The 14,833-nt window shown below is 39.4% G+C and overlaps 1 protein-coding gene across 1 annotated transcript in view; it reads left to right on the top strand.

Moving 5' to 3' along the window:
* LOC139700127 (protein croquemort-like) overlaps positions 1–10,437 on the top strand; it is a 101,001-nt gene extending 90,564 nt beyond the window's left edge. The window contains exons 7-9 of the mRNA XM_071598658.1: positions 781–854; positions 6,726–6,938; positions 9,380–10,437. Coding sequence (XP_071454759.1) covers positions 781–854; positions 6,726–6,938; positions 9,380–9,521 — 429 coding nt within the window. The 3' untranslated portion in view covers positions 9,522–10,437. The remainder of the gene's footprint in view (positions 1–780; positions 855–6,725; positions 6,939–9,379) is intronic.
* The last annotated feature ends 4,396 nt before the right edge of the window (positions 10,438–14,833 follow it).

Genomic DNA, 14,833 nt, shown 5'->3' with positions numbered 1-14,833 from the left:
GTATTCCCCACGGCTGATTGGATCTCTTCTATGGGGGATTTACTGGTTCCTTTGAGGGCTGCCTTAATCTGAGGAAACAAATGAAGTTTACTGGGTCGACGTACAGACTACTGGGGGGGGGGCAGCGTTGGCACCCGGTGTTTGGCCAGGAACTCGCGGACTCGTAGCGCGTTGTGGCCAACACATTGGGCACGAGCTTGCCGAATAATTTCCCCATCGCTAAATTTTCAGCAACAATGCGAAAAACAACAGTACACGACAAGTTCAGTTCATTGGCTACCAACCTGAAACTCAATCGACAATCAGACTCCAACAATCCTCGGACACGAGCCACGTTGTTGTTGGTTTTTGTTCGTTGACGGCCGCCCAGAACGTTGTTCGTCGTGAACCTCTTCAGGGCCCTCCTTCAAGTCCTGTAACCACCTCGAAACTTGTGAGTAGTGCACCGTAGTGGAGCAGTGACTTAAAGGGCATCATGTCCGAGTAGATGCTTATTCGCACTTTCGCTTTCTCTTATTAAAGTTAAAAATAATATCCTAAGCCAAAATCGGAGATTATATTTATGTCTGTGGACTTTGTCACCAGTGCTGTTATTTATAGTTATGGCATAGTTACATTGTGATTGCCTTATATTATAATTTTTAGTACTCACCTCTGTATCATGCAGTTTTGTTATCCACATCTCTGGCCTACTGAGCTTAACTCTTTGCTTCATGCCATACATAGCCTTCTGACATTGATTTAATCGTTAATAGCACGATTTTCCATTTCTTTTTACAGACCGCTGGGTACCCGATTGATGTGAGGGCTAGGACGCAGGTTAACGTCTACCTGAAACCAAGCAGCCATATTTCGTAAGTGCATTCATAAATTACCCTTTCCGGGGAGTATGAAGATGAAGATATTTTATATTGATATGAAGACCATTAGTGGTGTAATTAATGAGAGTGATTTGTGGAAATAATAAACACGCTAACGCAGGAAAAAAAGCCTGCTATCCCTGCTAAAAAATCGTCCATAAGTAGTATGCAAAAATGAAAATTCCTTAATCAGGGATATGTGAAGTTTTTTTAAGCATTCAAAAGATTTGTGATAGAATTGTTAAACTACATATAATAAAACGAAAGAGAGATGGTACTTTTTTCCACTTTTTTTTAAATAAAGTGTGGAAAAAAGTACCATCTCTCTTTCGTTTTATTAGAATGGATTTCCACAAAGTGAAGCCTGAAACCATCGAGTTTAATACTACATATACATACATATATACATATTTATGTACATATGTAATTATATATATACACACATATGTGTATATATATGTGTATGAATATGTGTACGTATATGTGTGTGTATATATATATATATATAATTATATATATATATATATATATATATATATATATATATATATATATATAAAGGTCATCTACCGGTTAAGGTAGGTTTTTGGATAGACACAGCTACTAAATAAAACATTTTGTGGCTCCTAACAAAACACAAAATCCAGCAACCTACTCTACATCAGGTCCCTCTTCAGCTCTGAGTATTTTCTTCCTCCATTCATCCCGTCCGACATCCCTACCTGTTCCTTCCCTTTCCTCGTTTCTACTCTACATCTACTCAATACCCCGCAAGCCGCCGCAAGGGCGTGTGGCGGGGGGTGCTAGGACACCACCCGTAATTTAGAAAAGAAAAAGAAAAGAAAAAGACCGCATGCAATAACCACAAAAAAAATATATAAAAAAAAACATGGCACACATTCATGCATGAACACTTACACCCCACACACATGCAAACACTCAAACTACATACTAACATACACATGCACCTGGAAGTATACCTAACATCTCTATAGTGTTTAATTTTGTTCCGACTTGTAAATTCAACGTTTTCAATATTTCTAAAGTGACTTCGGCTTCTTACTATTATGATTTCTGATTGTTCGGGGAAAGAATGAGTATTTGTACCTATCTGTCTTGGAATCCATCTCCCTTAGTTTATCTTTGTGGTCTGATCTACCCAAGTAGTGTGGGGCCATTATAATTCCTTCAGTGTCATAGTTAAACTCGTTTGTTCTGAACCTTTCTAAAAGTCTAAGCCTCGCTTGTTCTCTCCGCACTTCAAGTGGTTCCCAGCCTAAATCCCCTAAGAGACCCGTCACACTTGTGTTTTTATCATAACAATTTTTAACGAATCTAGCGGATTTTCTCTGGACTTTATCTAATTCTTTTTGCCAATTTTTTTCCCACGGATCCCAAATACTTGCGGCATATTCCAAATGAGGTCTAACTAGAGCAAAATAACACCTCTCTTTAACTTTTTCATTACATTTCCCCACCACCCGTTTTATGAAGCCAAGTTTCTTTAAAGCTGATCCGCATATTGTCCTGATATGTGCTCCCCATGAAAGGCGTGGTGTTAGAACAACCCCCAAATATTTAACTTGATTTGCCGTAGTCAATACTGAACCCTCTATTTTGTAGTTTATATCCTGTTCCTCGCTTCCTTTATTCCAAAATTTCAAAACTGCACATTTATCTATATTAAGTGTTAATCCCCATTTATTGCACCATTCCGAGATATTGTCTAAGTCTCTAGAGAGTAGCTCGCGATCTAGTTGGCTCCTGATTTCCCTGTATATCACCGTGTCGTCAGCAAATAACCTTAGATTGCTACTAACGTGTGTGCTTAAGTCATTTATGTATATTAAGAACAGAAGAGGCCCTATTACACTTCCCTGGGGGACGCCCGAAGTTACATCTCTCTCCGTTGAGCACAACCCATCTATGACTACTATTTGTTTGCGGTTTGACAAGAAGTCTCTAATCCAATTAATTAATTTCTCATTGATTCCATAGTATTTAAGTTTATGTAACAATTTATTGTGTGGGACTTTGTCGAAGGCTTTTTTGAAATCCAGGAATACTGCATCGACTTGTGTGTTGTTTTCTCCCGATCGAAGTATATCGTGAATGAAGAGACCAAGTTGTGTTTCGCAAGATCTGCTTTTCCTAAATCCGTGCTGGTTGTGGATTAGTATTTCCCTACTATCAAGATATCTCATAATGTTAGTGACAATAATGTGTTCCAATATTTTACAAGAGATCGATGTTAAAGAAATGGGTCGGTAATTGGTTGGTTTATCCCTATCGCCGCCTTTATAGATGGGAGTTATATGGGCTAGCTTCCAGTCGCGAGGCACTGAGCCTTCTTCTATCGATTTTAGAAAAACAATATGTAAAAATGGGGCAATGTCGTCAGCTAATTCCTTTAATATTCTAGCAGGTATTTCTTCCGGACCAGGTGCCTTGTGTGCTTTGATACTACGGAGCATATGTACTATTCCCTTCTTGGTCAGTGTAAGATCGCTCATGTGTTCCCCGGGTGGGTGTGGAGGATCGTTTGGTGCGTTTGTGTTTTTGTTGTAGACGCTCTGGAAAAAATGGTTTAACATATTTGCCTTTTTCACGCTATCTGTAATGATTTCGCCATTTTCCGTCCTCAAAGAGTGAACAGTGGGACGTTTACCCTGTATTTCCCTAACATAGGACCAGAATGACTTTGGATTTTCCTCAAGATATTCGCTTAGCATTTTAGATTTAAAAGAGTGTAGTGCTGTGCGCATAATACTTTTCGTCTTACTACGACATTCTTTTAGTTGCTGTTTGGTTGTATTCATATAAATTATATCGTCACTTTTTAAACTCTTTTTAAAATTTGACTGTAGCTTTCTTTGCCTTCTTAATGCCGATCTGACTTCCCCGTTGTACCATCTAGGTTCCTTACTGTCGCATTTGAGTTTGGACGGGATGTACGTCTTTATTCCTTCGCGTAAAATATTTAAGAAATAATTCCAAGTGTTCTCTGTATTTGTTGTCAGTGTTTTTGTCTTGTATTCTGGTATTTTTATGTTTAAATATTCTTTTAGTCCGTTAAAATTTGCCTTGTTGTATAGGTATATTTTACGCTTTTCTTTGTTTATTTTGGCGAACTTAGTTTTTAACTCTACAACAATAGCCTTATGATCACTGATTCCGTCTATTATTTCAATGTTAGTAATGATTTCGGGCATAGAAGTCGCAAAGATGTCTAGTATGCTTTGGCCCCGTGTTGGTGATTTAACAATTTGTTCTAAGGAGTGTTTTGTGAATATATGAAGGAGTTCTTGGCATGAATCTCTGTTTTTGGCAGATTTTCCTACGCAGTAGTTGTCCCATTCAATTGACGGTAGATTTGTGTCACCAGCGATTATAATATTACTGTTGTTATGTCTGCTGCTGATAGTGGATATTTGTTCGTCGAGCTTGTGTAAGACATCTGTGTTAGAATCTGGGGGTCTATAAAATGAACACACGTATAGGCTTCTGCCGTTGTAGTCCTTAATGTTGCACCAAACGCTTTCTATGTCATCTACGTCGCATTCATATCGTTGGCTACTAAGATGTGACTTAACTGCAATGAATACTCCCCCACCCAACCTATTTGGTCTGTCCCTTCTGTAAATTGTGAAACCGTTTGGAAAGACCTCATTGTTTGCTATATCTCCCGTGAGCCAACTTTCTGTTCCAACTACTATGTCTGCGTTTGTACTGACAAAAATATGTTCAATATCCGATATTTTGTTTCTAATGCTACGGCAGTTTAATGTTATAATTTTAATATGGCTAATAACTTCTTGTTTTTCGGTTTTATGTACGCTAACAAAACTGTTTTGAGACGATTCGTGGTGAACAGAGACAAAAGAATTACATTCACTTGCATTGCTATCTGTTATGTATGTAGAGGTACCAATTTTATTAAATTTACGTGAGTTATATGTTGTTTTAACGCAAGTGTTTGTTTGTTCAATTTTTTTGGGGATATGAGAGGCATTACCTGAACTGAATTGACAAAAAGCGCTGGATTCTACTTTATTTTTCCCAATATATGACCTACGCTCTTGCCTACCAGCTATGCTAAACCCTCGAAACGTGTTCGTGTAACCTACGCGCTACCAACTGCGACATTCTCTAACCTCTAATTTGCCTAACATTCTCCCCTCAATTACAGTCTTCAACATCCCGCTGCCTGTCAATACCCCCTTCATCCACTTTTCCCGCCTCCATAGGATTTCTCCTAACAAACCTCTCTCTTCGCCCACCATATCAAGTACTTCCTCGTTTGTTTTCTTCTCTGTCCATTTCACCTTCTCCATTCTTCTCCACACCCACATTTCAAAAGCCTCCAGTCTACGTCTATCCTCCTGCTTCAATGACCACGTTTCTGCCCCGTGCATAGCTACGCTCCATATCAAAGTTTTACGAGTCTTTTCTTAATATCCTTACTCAACGTCCCTGTAATCAACTCCCTCCTCCTTGTGAAAGCCTCTTCGCCTAGTGCAATTCTTCTCCTCACGTCCCTACCACTTTGGCCGTGTTGGTCCAAAACACTTCCGAGATACGTCAACTGTTCTACCTGCTCTTTGCCCTACTATTTTGATGTTTAGCTTAGCCCCTATCTTTCTGGAAAATTGCATAACCTTTGTTTTATTAATATTTATTCTTATCCCATATTTGTCGCACTGAATTTCCAACTCACTCAGCAATGCTTGCAACCCCTTGGCTGGTTGACAAACTAAAGCTTGGTCATCAGTAAACCTAACTGATTTTACGAATTACCCTCCTACTTTCATTCCTACCTCCAGTTCCTCCCATGCCTCTTTCATCATTTCCTCCACATACTTTGAAAAGCAATAGTGATAATGGGCCACCCTGCCTGCCCAAGAGGTGTACTCATCCCAACCCTGCCCATCCGGACTCTCCGTTCCCCACTCGCACCTGCGCGGTCTGAGACGTACAGGCTGCGGATTAGCCTCCTGTCCCTCCAAATATTCCTAATTTTTCCTAATTCACTCTGTCAAACGCCTTTTAGAAATCAACGAAACAGGCAAATACGTCCTGATTGTATTCTATATTCCTCTCGATTTAGTGATCTCATGACTGACTCAGGCAAGCCTGCCTTACATCTCTTCCCAGCGCTGCCCATCCGGATTCTCCATCCATTACTCGTATCTTCGCAGTTTGAGACAGGTACAGGTTGCAGATAAGTCCACTATCCCACCTGTCTACTCCTATTTTCGGCAATACATTAATTAATGTTATCCAACTAACTCTATCGAACGCCCTCTCAAAATCTACGAAACATACGAATATATCCTGACTCTATGTATTCTATGTTCCACTCTAGTAGTGACCTCATGACTGCCATGCTATCCACGCTTGCCTCTCCCCTTTCTGAACCCTAATTGATCATCCCCTAAGTAATCATTTGCCGTGCTCTATATCCTTTTATTGATGATCCTGAGAGCAACTTTCGCTTCGTTTGAAATCAAACTTGTTGTTCTGTAGTCCCCACATGCTGTAGCCTTCACATTTTTCGGGTTAGGAACTAACACATCTCACTAGATATATCATCTCATCATCACTATATATATCATCTCACTATATATATATATATATATATATATATATATATATATATATATATATATATATATGTTTGAATGGTGTGTCCATCCAAAATCGCCTTACTTAATAATTAATAATAATATTTGTATTTTTATGTTTCATACAGTTTTTGCATTACCATTGTTATTTAATGAATGATGTGTGTGTGTTGTTTCTTTGTGTCCTAGACAAATATATTGTTATGCAGTAACATGACGCGTATCTTTTCCCCAACCCCAGGCTCTTTAACAAAGTGCGAGAGGTGATCTTCCCGATTATGTGGGCCGAAGGCAGAGCTGTGATGACCCCAAAACTGTTGGGCCTGACGGAGAAAATGGTGACCGGAGAGTCGTTGGGCATGATGGCCTGCATCGCAACTGTCGCGATTGGGGCGCTACTGATCCTAGTTTCTCTCATCCTGTGTTGGATATCATCACGGAGGGGCAAGAGAGAGTGAGTGAAGCATCCCTATTCGTCCGCTAGTGTAGTCCTCGTTTTGTGGCATTGCTGAAAGTTATTCTCCCTGTAACATCTGACCTCCACACCCTATATATAAATAATTTAAAAAATACTTTTCTTTCTTAAAATATTTTGGCTAAACGGAAATCTGTTATAATTACCTGAAATTGGTTTGGAGTAATTTTCACTTCAATATTAGCTGTGTCCAGACTCGTCATTTAGGCGCCTATTTCGGCCCCTGGATTTAGGACACTCGAAGTGTATCCTAAATACGCCATATTGGAACCCCTCAATTCCAAGTGCTGGAAGCGAGACAACTAGCAGTAGAATAATCGTCATGGTGGGAATGTATTATATATTTTGGTCGCAATAACGTTTGTTATTTCTTCGATAGAGTACAAATTTACTATTGATAGAAATGAGCTCTTACGGCTAGTAATATATAATAAATGTGAAACTCCAATAGCCGTAAACAGTTTACCTTTCTAAGCAAAGTAAAAATGAAATTAATTGGCTAGCGTCACAAGTCAAGAAGGGGTAAAAGGTAAAAAAGGATAATGAGGTAGGTAAAAGGGGTAAAAGGTAAAAAAGGAGAGGATAAGAAAGGTGAATACGAATACGCGTATTTCGGCCACAAAGTAGCCCTCTTCAGCGTACTGAAGGGTAATCGTCACTACAACACAAGTCGAAGTGAGGGTAAACGAAAGGTAAACTGTTTACGGCTATTGGAGTTTCACATTTATTATATTATACAAATTTACTCATTTGAAAAACGAAGGCTTTATTAACACAAGGTGGGAAAAGCCGAAGGTTTCCTCAGGCAAGAGAAATTCGACGTCTACCGCATGAATGTGGTTTAATTCTTTTAATCACTTTATTTCATCAATTTATTGGATAGAGATACTTGAAATATAGAGGTAAGAACATATTTATTCATTTCTTGACTGAGAACGTCGTCTTCGTCATCGTTGTTGTATCCATGCCTCGTATGGCTGATTTTTAATACTTATTTTTGTGTATAAATATTGCGGAAAATAATCTTCAAGCTAAATTTTGTGGTTGGAGAGTCTAAGCATTTAATAATGCCCTTGGTAAAGATATAGCTGTCTGGATGAATCCAACTATGTAGTGGTAGATCGTTCGCCAACCCTTTGCAAAAGGAGTTTCCGTTTCACTACATAAATCCCACTCAGTAATAAAACCAAGAAAGATGAAAAAATGCCGACAAGGACATTGTAGAATAAATATTGGATTGATACTAAGCGTAACTTAAAAATATGAAGCACAAAGTAATTAAATTAGGCATGATTAAAAATAAAATACCCTCGAAACAAAGCATATCTTAAAAAATTTACTGACAGTGATTAATGACCGGAAATTACTCAGGAGTAAAATAAAATATAATATGATAAAAAGTTAAAAGAATTATTGAAATGTAATCCTATCTGACCTAATAATTAGAGCAAAGTATGATACGGATAATGTAAAGAGTTAAATATAGTCCGGTGAGAGAAAATGAATATGAAACTAGTGTGAAAAATCGCCCAGGTTACTAAATTACAAGAAATGGGAAACTTAAATAAAAGACTGCCGAATAAATTGTAGAGTGAGCTCAGAATTACGCAAAAACGATTACGCGGTTTAGCGACTACACACAAAGTTTTGCACAAGTGATCTCAAATATCAAAATATTTACATTCGGACATCATCTGTTTATTCCTTATTCTTAGCTACATAGATGGTAGTACTACTACTCAGGGTGTCCAAAATCAAGCTGCCTTTTCATTAGGCGCCTAGCATTTAGGCACCTAAATGCATGCTCCCTAAGGCTTAACGAGTCGTATATAACGGGACGCAACTGTTGTAAAAGTTTATTTAAAACGTATTAAAAATGAATTGCCTGCTGAAGAAATCCATGATATGTTTTGGGGAAACTGTAAAAGGTTGCGCCTCTCCCGTTTCCGCGATATAGGGTCGCTTTGATCCACATTACTGCTTTTTATTAATGAAAATAAGCTAATATTTTCAATTTTTTTGTGTGTGGTTATTTTCTATATTAGTATTTTAGGGCATTACTATGTATGTGGATTATGTGGGCCGTTAATTAACGTCATCGCTATATCACTAGGATGAAGAAAGGCTTCATCCATGTTTAAATTTTCAAATTGAATTTCTCTTCCCACTATATTCATGGTTAGCGGTGATGCCTTTCAGCTGAAGAGAAAACAATCCTCGCACTATCAGTCCCAGTTCCCGAATTCTACACTTCTCCGGATATCAGATCGGATCTGAATTGCCCCTAAATTTCTCCAGGAGGGAACTGATTCCGACGAATTTGACCTAACAGTATTGCATGAAATTTTTTGAAGGAAGTTGCGGACAAGTTCAAAGATTGACTGATGCTCACTCATCACTCCTTAATTTTTTCTTTTCAGAGTGAAGCGACCTCCAGTCGAACGGGGCCCCGCGGCCGACCCGCTGATGGGTACCTCGTCAATCCCCCACGGGAACAAGCCGTGGACAGAGCTCCAGCCAATCAGTGGCGGCTTTCGGTATACCAATGGCAACACCAACTAGGAACACCAAGCGTAGGAGCAAGAAAGTGATCGTGACCAAGGTTTGGAGAGGCTTCGTCCACCTCGTCGTCAAGTGCCATAGACGCAGGCAGACCGCACATGCGGAGAGTGGTAGAGATTAAGGGATGGTGCAGCTCAACAGGAACTGTTTTGGTTTCCTGATACGTGCATCGAAGTGGAGGACATTTAGTAAAACCTCCCGCATGCGAGAGTGTTCATGGGACATCATCCTCACAGCGACTGAGTTCGTCGGGTACTCAAGAGATGCCAAAAAAAAGGATATTGGTACTATTTTGCTCCGTGGAACTACGGGCGTTCACCGCTTCGATGTCCGTGGTCGGATACGCTTATTTGAATATTATGGACGATGGGTCACCGAGAGAAAAGAAAAATTTCCGACATCTCTCTTATTGTAAAGGGAGAAGCCGGGAGAGATTTATTGATGTCTGTGATGAAAATTATTGTGGTAACATGAAAGTAATTCCATTTTTATGATAGGGGCGAAAGCGCTTCCCATTATTTTATATAATGAATAATCTAATCGTATTTGTTTTGTGATCCTGTAGGATCGAATTAGCGTAATTTTTTTTCCGATTTTCGGAACTGTTATACTTTGTTGCGCTCATGCGTGGACTGTGTTTTGCTATAATTTTGTTTATTTTCAAGAGAAATATTTCGTGTTTATTTGTTTACAGATTAGCAAAGTTTTCCTTCTAGGAATCATGCTCGGCTATCTCAGGTAAATATGAAGGAAAAGTTAATCCACGAAGATTGTGTGAATTTGGGGCAAATTTCTAGAATTTACTTGTGGTCTATGGACATTTCCTGTTGTTTTGTATTTTTGTTTTCAATGTATGCTACCTCGTTTATTGGAATAAATGCAATTTTCAGACTCTTGTGAGTCACCTGCAAGACATACATAATTGTTGGTTGTTGTGTCTAACATCTGGTAAAACTAAGTAATAATTGGAACGAATCAAGAAAATAAATAATAATTTAAACATTTTAAGTTGCTTGTGAACAGAACGAAGATTTAATCGGGGATTCTTCGATTTTTATTTGATCATTAAACCGAAAGTTTAAAATAATTTTTTAGAATGTGACGAAAAGCCACGTGTAGTTTATCTTTGGATGGAATACGATTTCCATTCCGAAAAAATTTAAGTAAAAGATAGCCTAAAATGTGGATAACTCCTCAACCATGACCCTCACAATGGTGATCGGAAAAAAAATGGAAAGAGGGGGTGATGATGTCATACAATCTTTATTTTTACTTACCAGATATCGTCTAAGATGGACCGTGGGCATAAATCATTGGAATTGACGTGATGTTTTGCTAATATTGTGGCTGAGATGGAAAAACCAAACATTTCAAATGCGGAATAAAATAAATTAGAACTTCAGTTGACAAAGTCCATACTGGAGCTTCCTGAAATTAGGAATATTCAATACGATGGCGGAGCCAGTCATTGAAGCGTAATGTTCTACCCCAATACCCGGCGTGCAACTCGAGCAATCTCCTGAATTCTCTTAATCGGGAAAGCCTAAAATCCTATACCAAACTTCTGGTTAGATAACTTAGATTATTATGACCACTCTCCGTTCTGGATTAGATTTTTTTAGATTAAAAAGGTTTTAATTGCTTGCAAAACGTCCGAATTTTACATTTCGCTGCGCGCTTGGTATTTTTTTATGTAGCCACAACCAACAACGCCCGATGCAGGTCTAAGCCTCTTCGGGCTGTGACAAGTGTTTACGTTAAAAGAAATATACGATCAGTAATTGCGTAAAATGAAAATACTGCCTCATCGTCCCCATCCCGGGCCTAGCACGATCTAACATTCGCCCTTGAAGTGCGAGAAACGTTCGTTAATCGTGCAGATGTTAAAGACATATTACCAGAACGGATAGATTGAAAATGTTTTTCTTCTAGCACGATTAGTGCTAAATAGATACACGTATGATCGCATGCGCGAAGGGGGAATTGGTATTGGACGTGTGTAATTATTATTATTAATTATACACTTATTACAATTACATTTATTACACTCAATATAATTAATATTAATTACAAAAAATTGCCGAAATCGCACAGTTTCGAAAATTCGTACCCTACGACCAGACCATAATGAGTTTTAGAGCATGTTTGAAATAATAATTAGAACTTTTGATTGCTTAGAAACTTGATTTTCACATCGTAGCTGTTTACGACCGACGCATGAAGGAGAGTTATACGTTACATATTTTTCATCTCACGTCATTGATTCATAAAAGGTGACACACTGACTCATGCAGTCACGATCTAACTTCCTTAAATGAGTCGTTCCCCATTCGTATTTCCCCACATTCCTTCAAGGGATCCCAGTAGCTATTTCCATGGCATATGCTGTTAGTGAAACCAAAGTGATGGCCCGAAGTAATTACCTTACTAAGGTAATTCCGATTTTTCGGGGAGGAATAGTCTAAGGCATCTCTCATGTTCTTTCAGCCGCTTGCCAATGATTCTTCCCCCCTCTCCAATAAACATGCTTTTCCGTATTCGCACAGGGCCTGGTAGACCCCTGGGGGGTTATTTCGTAATTATGACGCCGAAAGCTATCTTAAGGATGCCCACATGGACCTAAGTGTATTTTCTGAGTAGCCATTCTGTGAAAGCCTCCGAGACCGTGACATAATGACATCGCTAAAATAGCATAAACAAACATGTTGCTCTGAGGTCTTCTTTTGTCATTATCGCCATGCAATACATGCTTCAAAAATGGAATGAGATTTCAAGGAGTAGATACGGCCAATTTTGATCCAATTGCAGCAAGCACCCTGTCGAACGATAGCGGAATCAAACCAGGAGAGAAGGCTACGGGATCGATTAAACCCTTTCGAGGTGAAAGTTTGAATTGAAACTTTTGAATACTGTTTTAGAGATTTCTATTCACATAATACTTTATTACTATGCGCCTATGTTAAGCATGCTTTCGACGTAGCGATAGATAGCTTTCAACTCGTAAATAAGCCGAAGTACGTGCGTAAAAGATATCTACTTATAAAGATTTTCTCATAGTAGATAAATAATCTGCAATATTTTTACAAAATTTGATTACTCTTTGAAAAATTTTGGGAAATCAATTGCAAATATTTTCCGAAATATAGCTCCGCAACATTATCGGTTCATCATCAACTCTCCTGCTCCGAAAAACTATAGATTTCTTACGGAGTGCTATTTGACTTTCAACATTGTTCTGTAAATTTGACGTGGTAGCACTTTAACACTGATGAGCTTTTACTCACACTAAGAATTAGGGCTGAAAATACCTATCAGCGAGGAGTAGGACAGGACGTCCTTCGCTATTTAACGAAGCATTAGTTTTGAAAGGCGCAAAGAAAGTTAATTAGTATTCAATTTTCATTTTGTTCCGTTTTGCTTTTTGGCGTACTTTATTATTAATATATAATTGCTGTAATGCCTTGTAACGTCAGTTATCTGTACATGTAAAGGCATTTGGATTTCTACATCTACATAATACCCCGCGAGGGCGTGGCGGACCACCTGTAAAAGGGAACAAAACCTCATGCAAAATCAACACATGCATGCAAACCTATACCAGCAATGGCATCTACATTCTTGCAAAAATCCTTGCAACTTACACGCATCCAAATACATATGCATCATCTAACAAATAATTGCACCTTAGGATGTAGTAAGAAATTTATCCAATGGCGCGCGAGCTTGAATTTTAAAAGTAAGTTGGTGAAATTTCACTACCACGTGGACATGCAACATACAACGGTCTCCTCCCCGAGGACACAAAATTTGGGCTTGAACGGAAGGATTGAAGAGAAAAGAAAGGATTTGAACTGAAAATTATAATATTTTACAAAAGTGTGCCTAAGACGTCTTTTAACGCATAGAACATTGCATATATGACTGTAATATTAGTCACAAGCTATTTATGGTATAAAAATGTTAATTAAAAATGCTAATATAAGATGCATCCGACTTGAGGTAGTGGACGCAAATGATCCACGCTTGTTTTTCAATTGATCGGAAACAATTGCAGCCGATTGGCTGGAAGAAACCTTTCTCTATTCAAACTGATGCTATTTACATTTGCCGTCCGAAAAATGTCATCGGGCCACTTATGGGCTACGGAACAAACCCCCTAGATTCTTTATCCTCATATTTCTTTCGGCAGAAGCAAGAAACGGAAGTTCAGTTTTGATACGTGAGCATTGTGAGAGGCCCGAAAAAGTACGAAATTTCACGCTTTGAGGGAAACGGGACCAGTGCCACACAAGGTCTGTCCCAAAAGTAGTTGGACTGAGTCGAATTGAATAGTGTATTGCTAGAATTGAAACATTCACTCAAAAGCCTTCGAAGTACCACCCTTGTGGGTCCACACACCGCTGCCAGCGACTTTTCCATGCCTCGTACGCCCGGAATGCTGCCAAGCTCCCTCGTCACGGCGGTTGTAACGCTTCCACCAAGCCGTGTTGACGTTGTTTCAGCATGGATCTTAGGCGGGGGAAGAGTAAGAAGTCTGGTGGGGCAACATCAAATTTGTAGGGTGACCGAGGGGCGGTCGAGAAGCTCTTGACAGATCCGCGCGCGAGGTTCCTTTGGTTCATCCGAGAGCACTCGTGGCACTAACTTCGCACACACCTTTCTCATGCCCAGGTTTACGGTCACAAGTCGATGGGCATCTCTTTTAGGGATGCCAAGTTCATCAGAATCCATGCAAACCCTTAATCTGCGACCCCTGTCCAACAAAGCCTTGCAAGATTTTCGTCACTTTTTGAGGTCGAAGGGCGTCCTGAACGCTCGGTGTCTTCAACATCTTCTCTGCCCTTCCGAAACAACTTGCGCCTCTCAAAAACACCAGATCTACCCATGGCGTTATCACAATAAGCTGATTTACGCATGTCATACGTCTCTTTCCCGGTTTTGCCCCGTTTTTATTTTGATCGAAAATTTGATGGAATAGCGCTGTTCAAATAACCGTTTCATGACGGAACGTAACGAGGTCAGATAATAGAGGTTTTGTGAACGAAAGATCCTCACTTCGCAAAGTCTGGGAGGCTAGAGCAACTGCCACCGGTCTCCAGAAGTTCCTAAGAATCCCCTCCCACCAACCCAGCCAGAGAAACCGCGGCCCGACCGTCCGTGTATCTGGGAAAAAATAAGTCATGCTACTTTTGGGACCGGCGTTGTACCTCGTGCCACCATTCGGTTTCTTTTTATCAGAAAACTGCACTGCTCGGAATTCACTGAATTGGACTAAGGTATCACACGAGATTATAACCCGGGAACCTCCAGTC

Source organism: Hetaerina americana, unplaced genomic scaffold, assembly GCF_022747635.1.
Source record: "Hetaerina americana unplaced genomic scaffold, ioHetAmer1.1.p SCAF_10, whole genome shotgun sequence".
NCBI classification, from domain to species: domain Eukaryota; kingdom Metazoa; phylum Arthropoda; class Insecta; order Odonata; family Calopterygidae; genus Hetaerina; species Hetaerina americana.
Note: the sequence above shows the minus strand (reverse complement) of the source record. Positions and strands in the feature narration are given on the sequence as shown.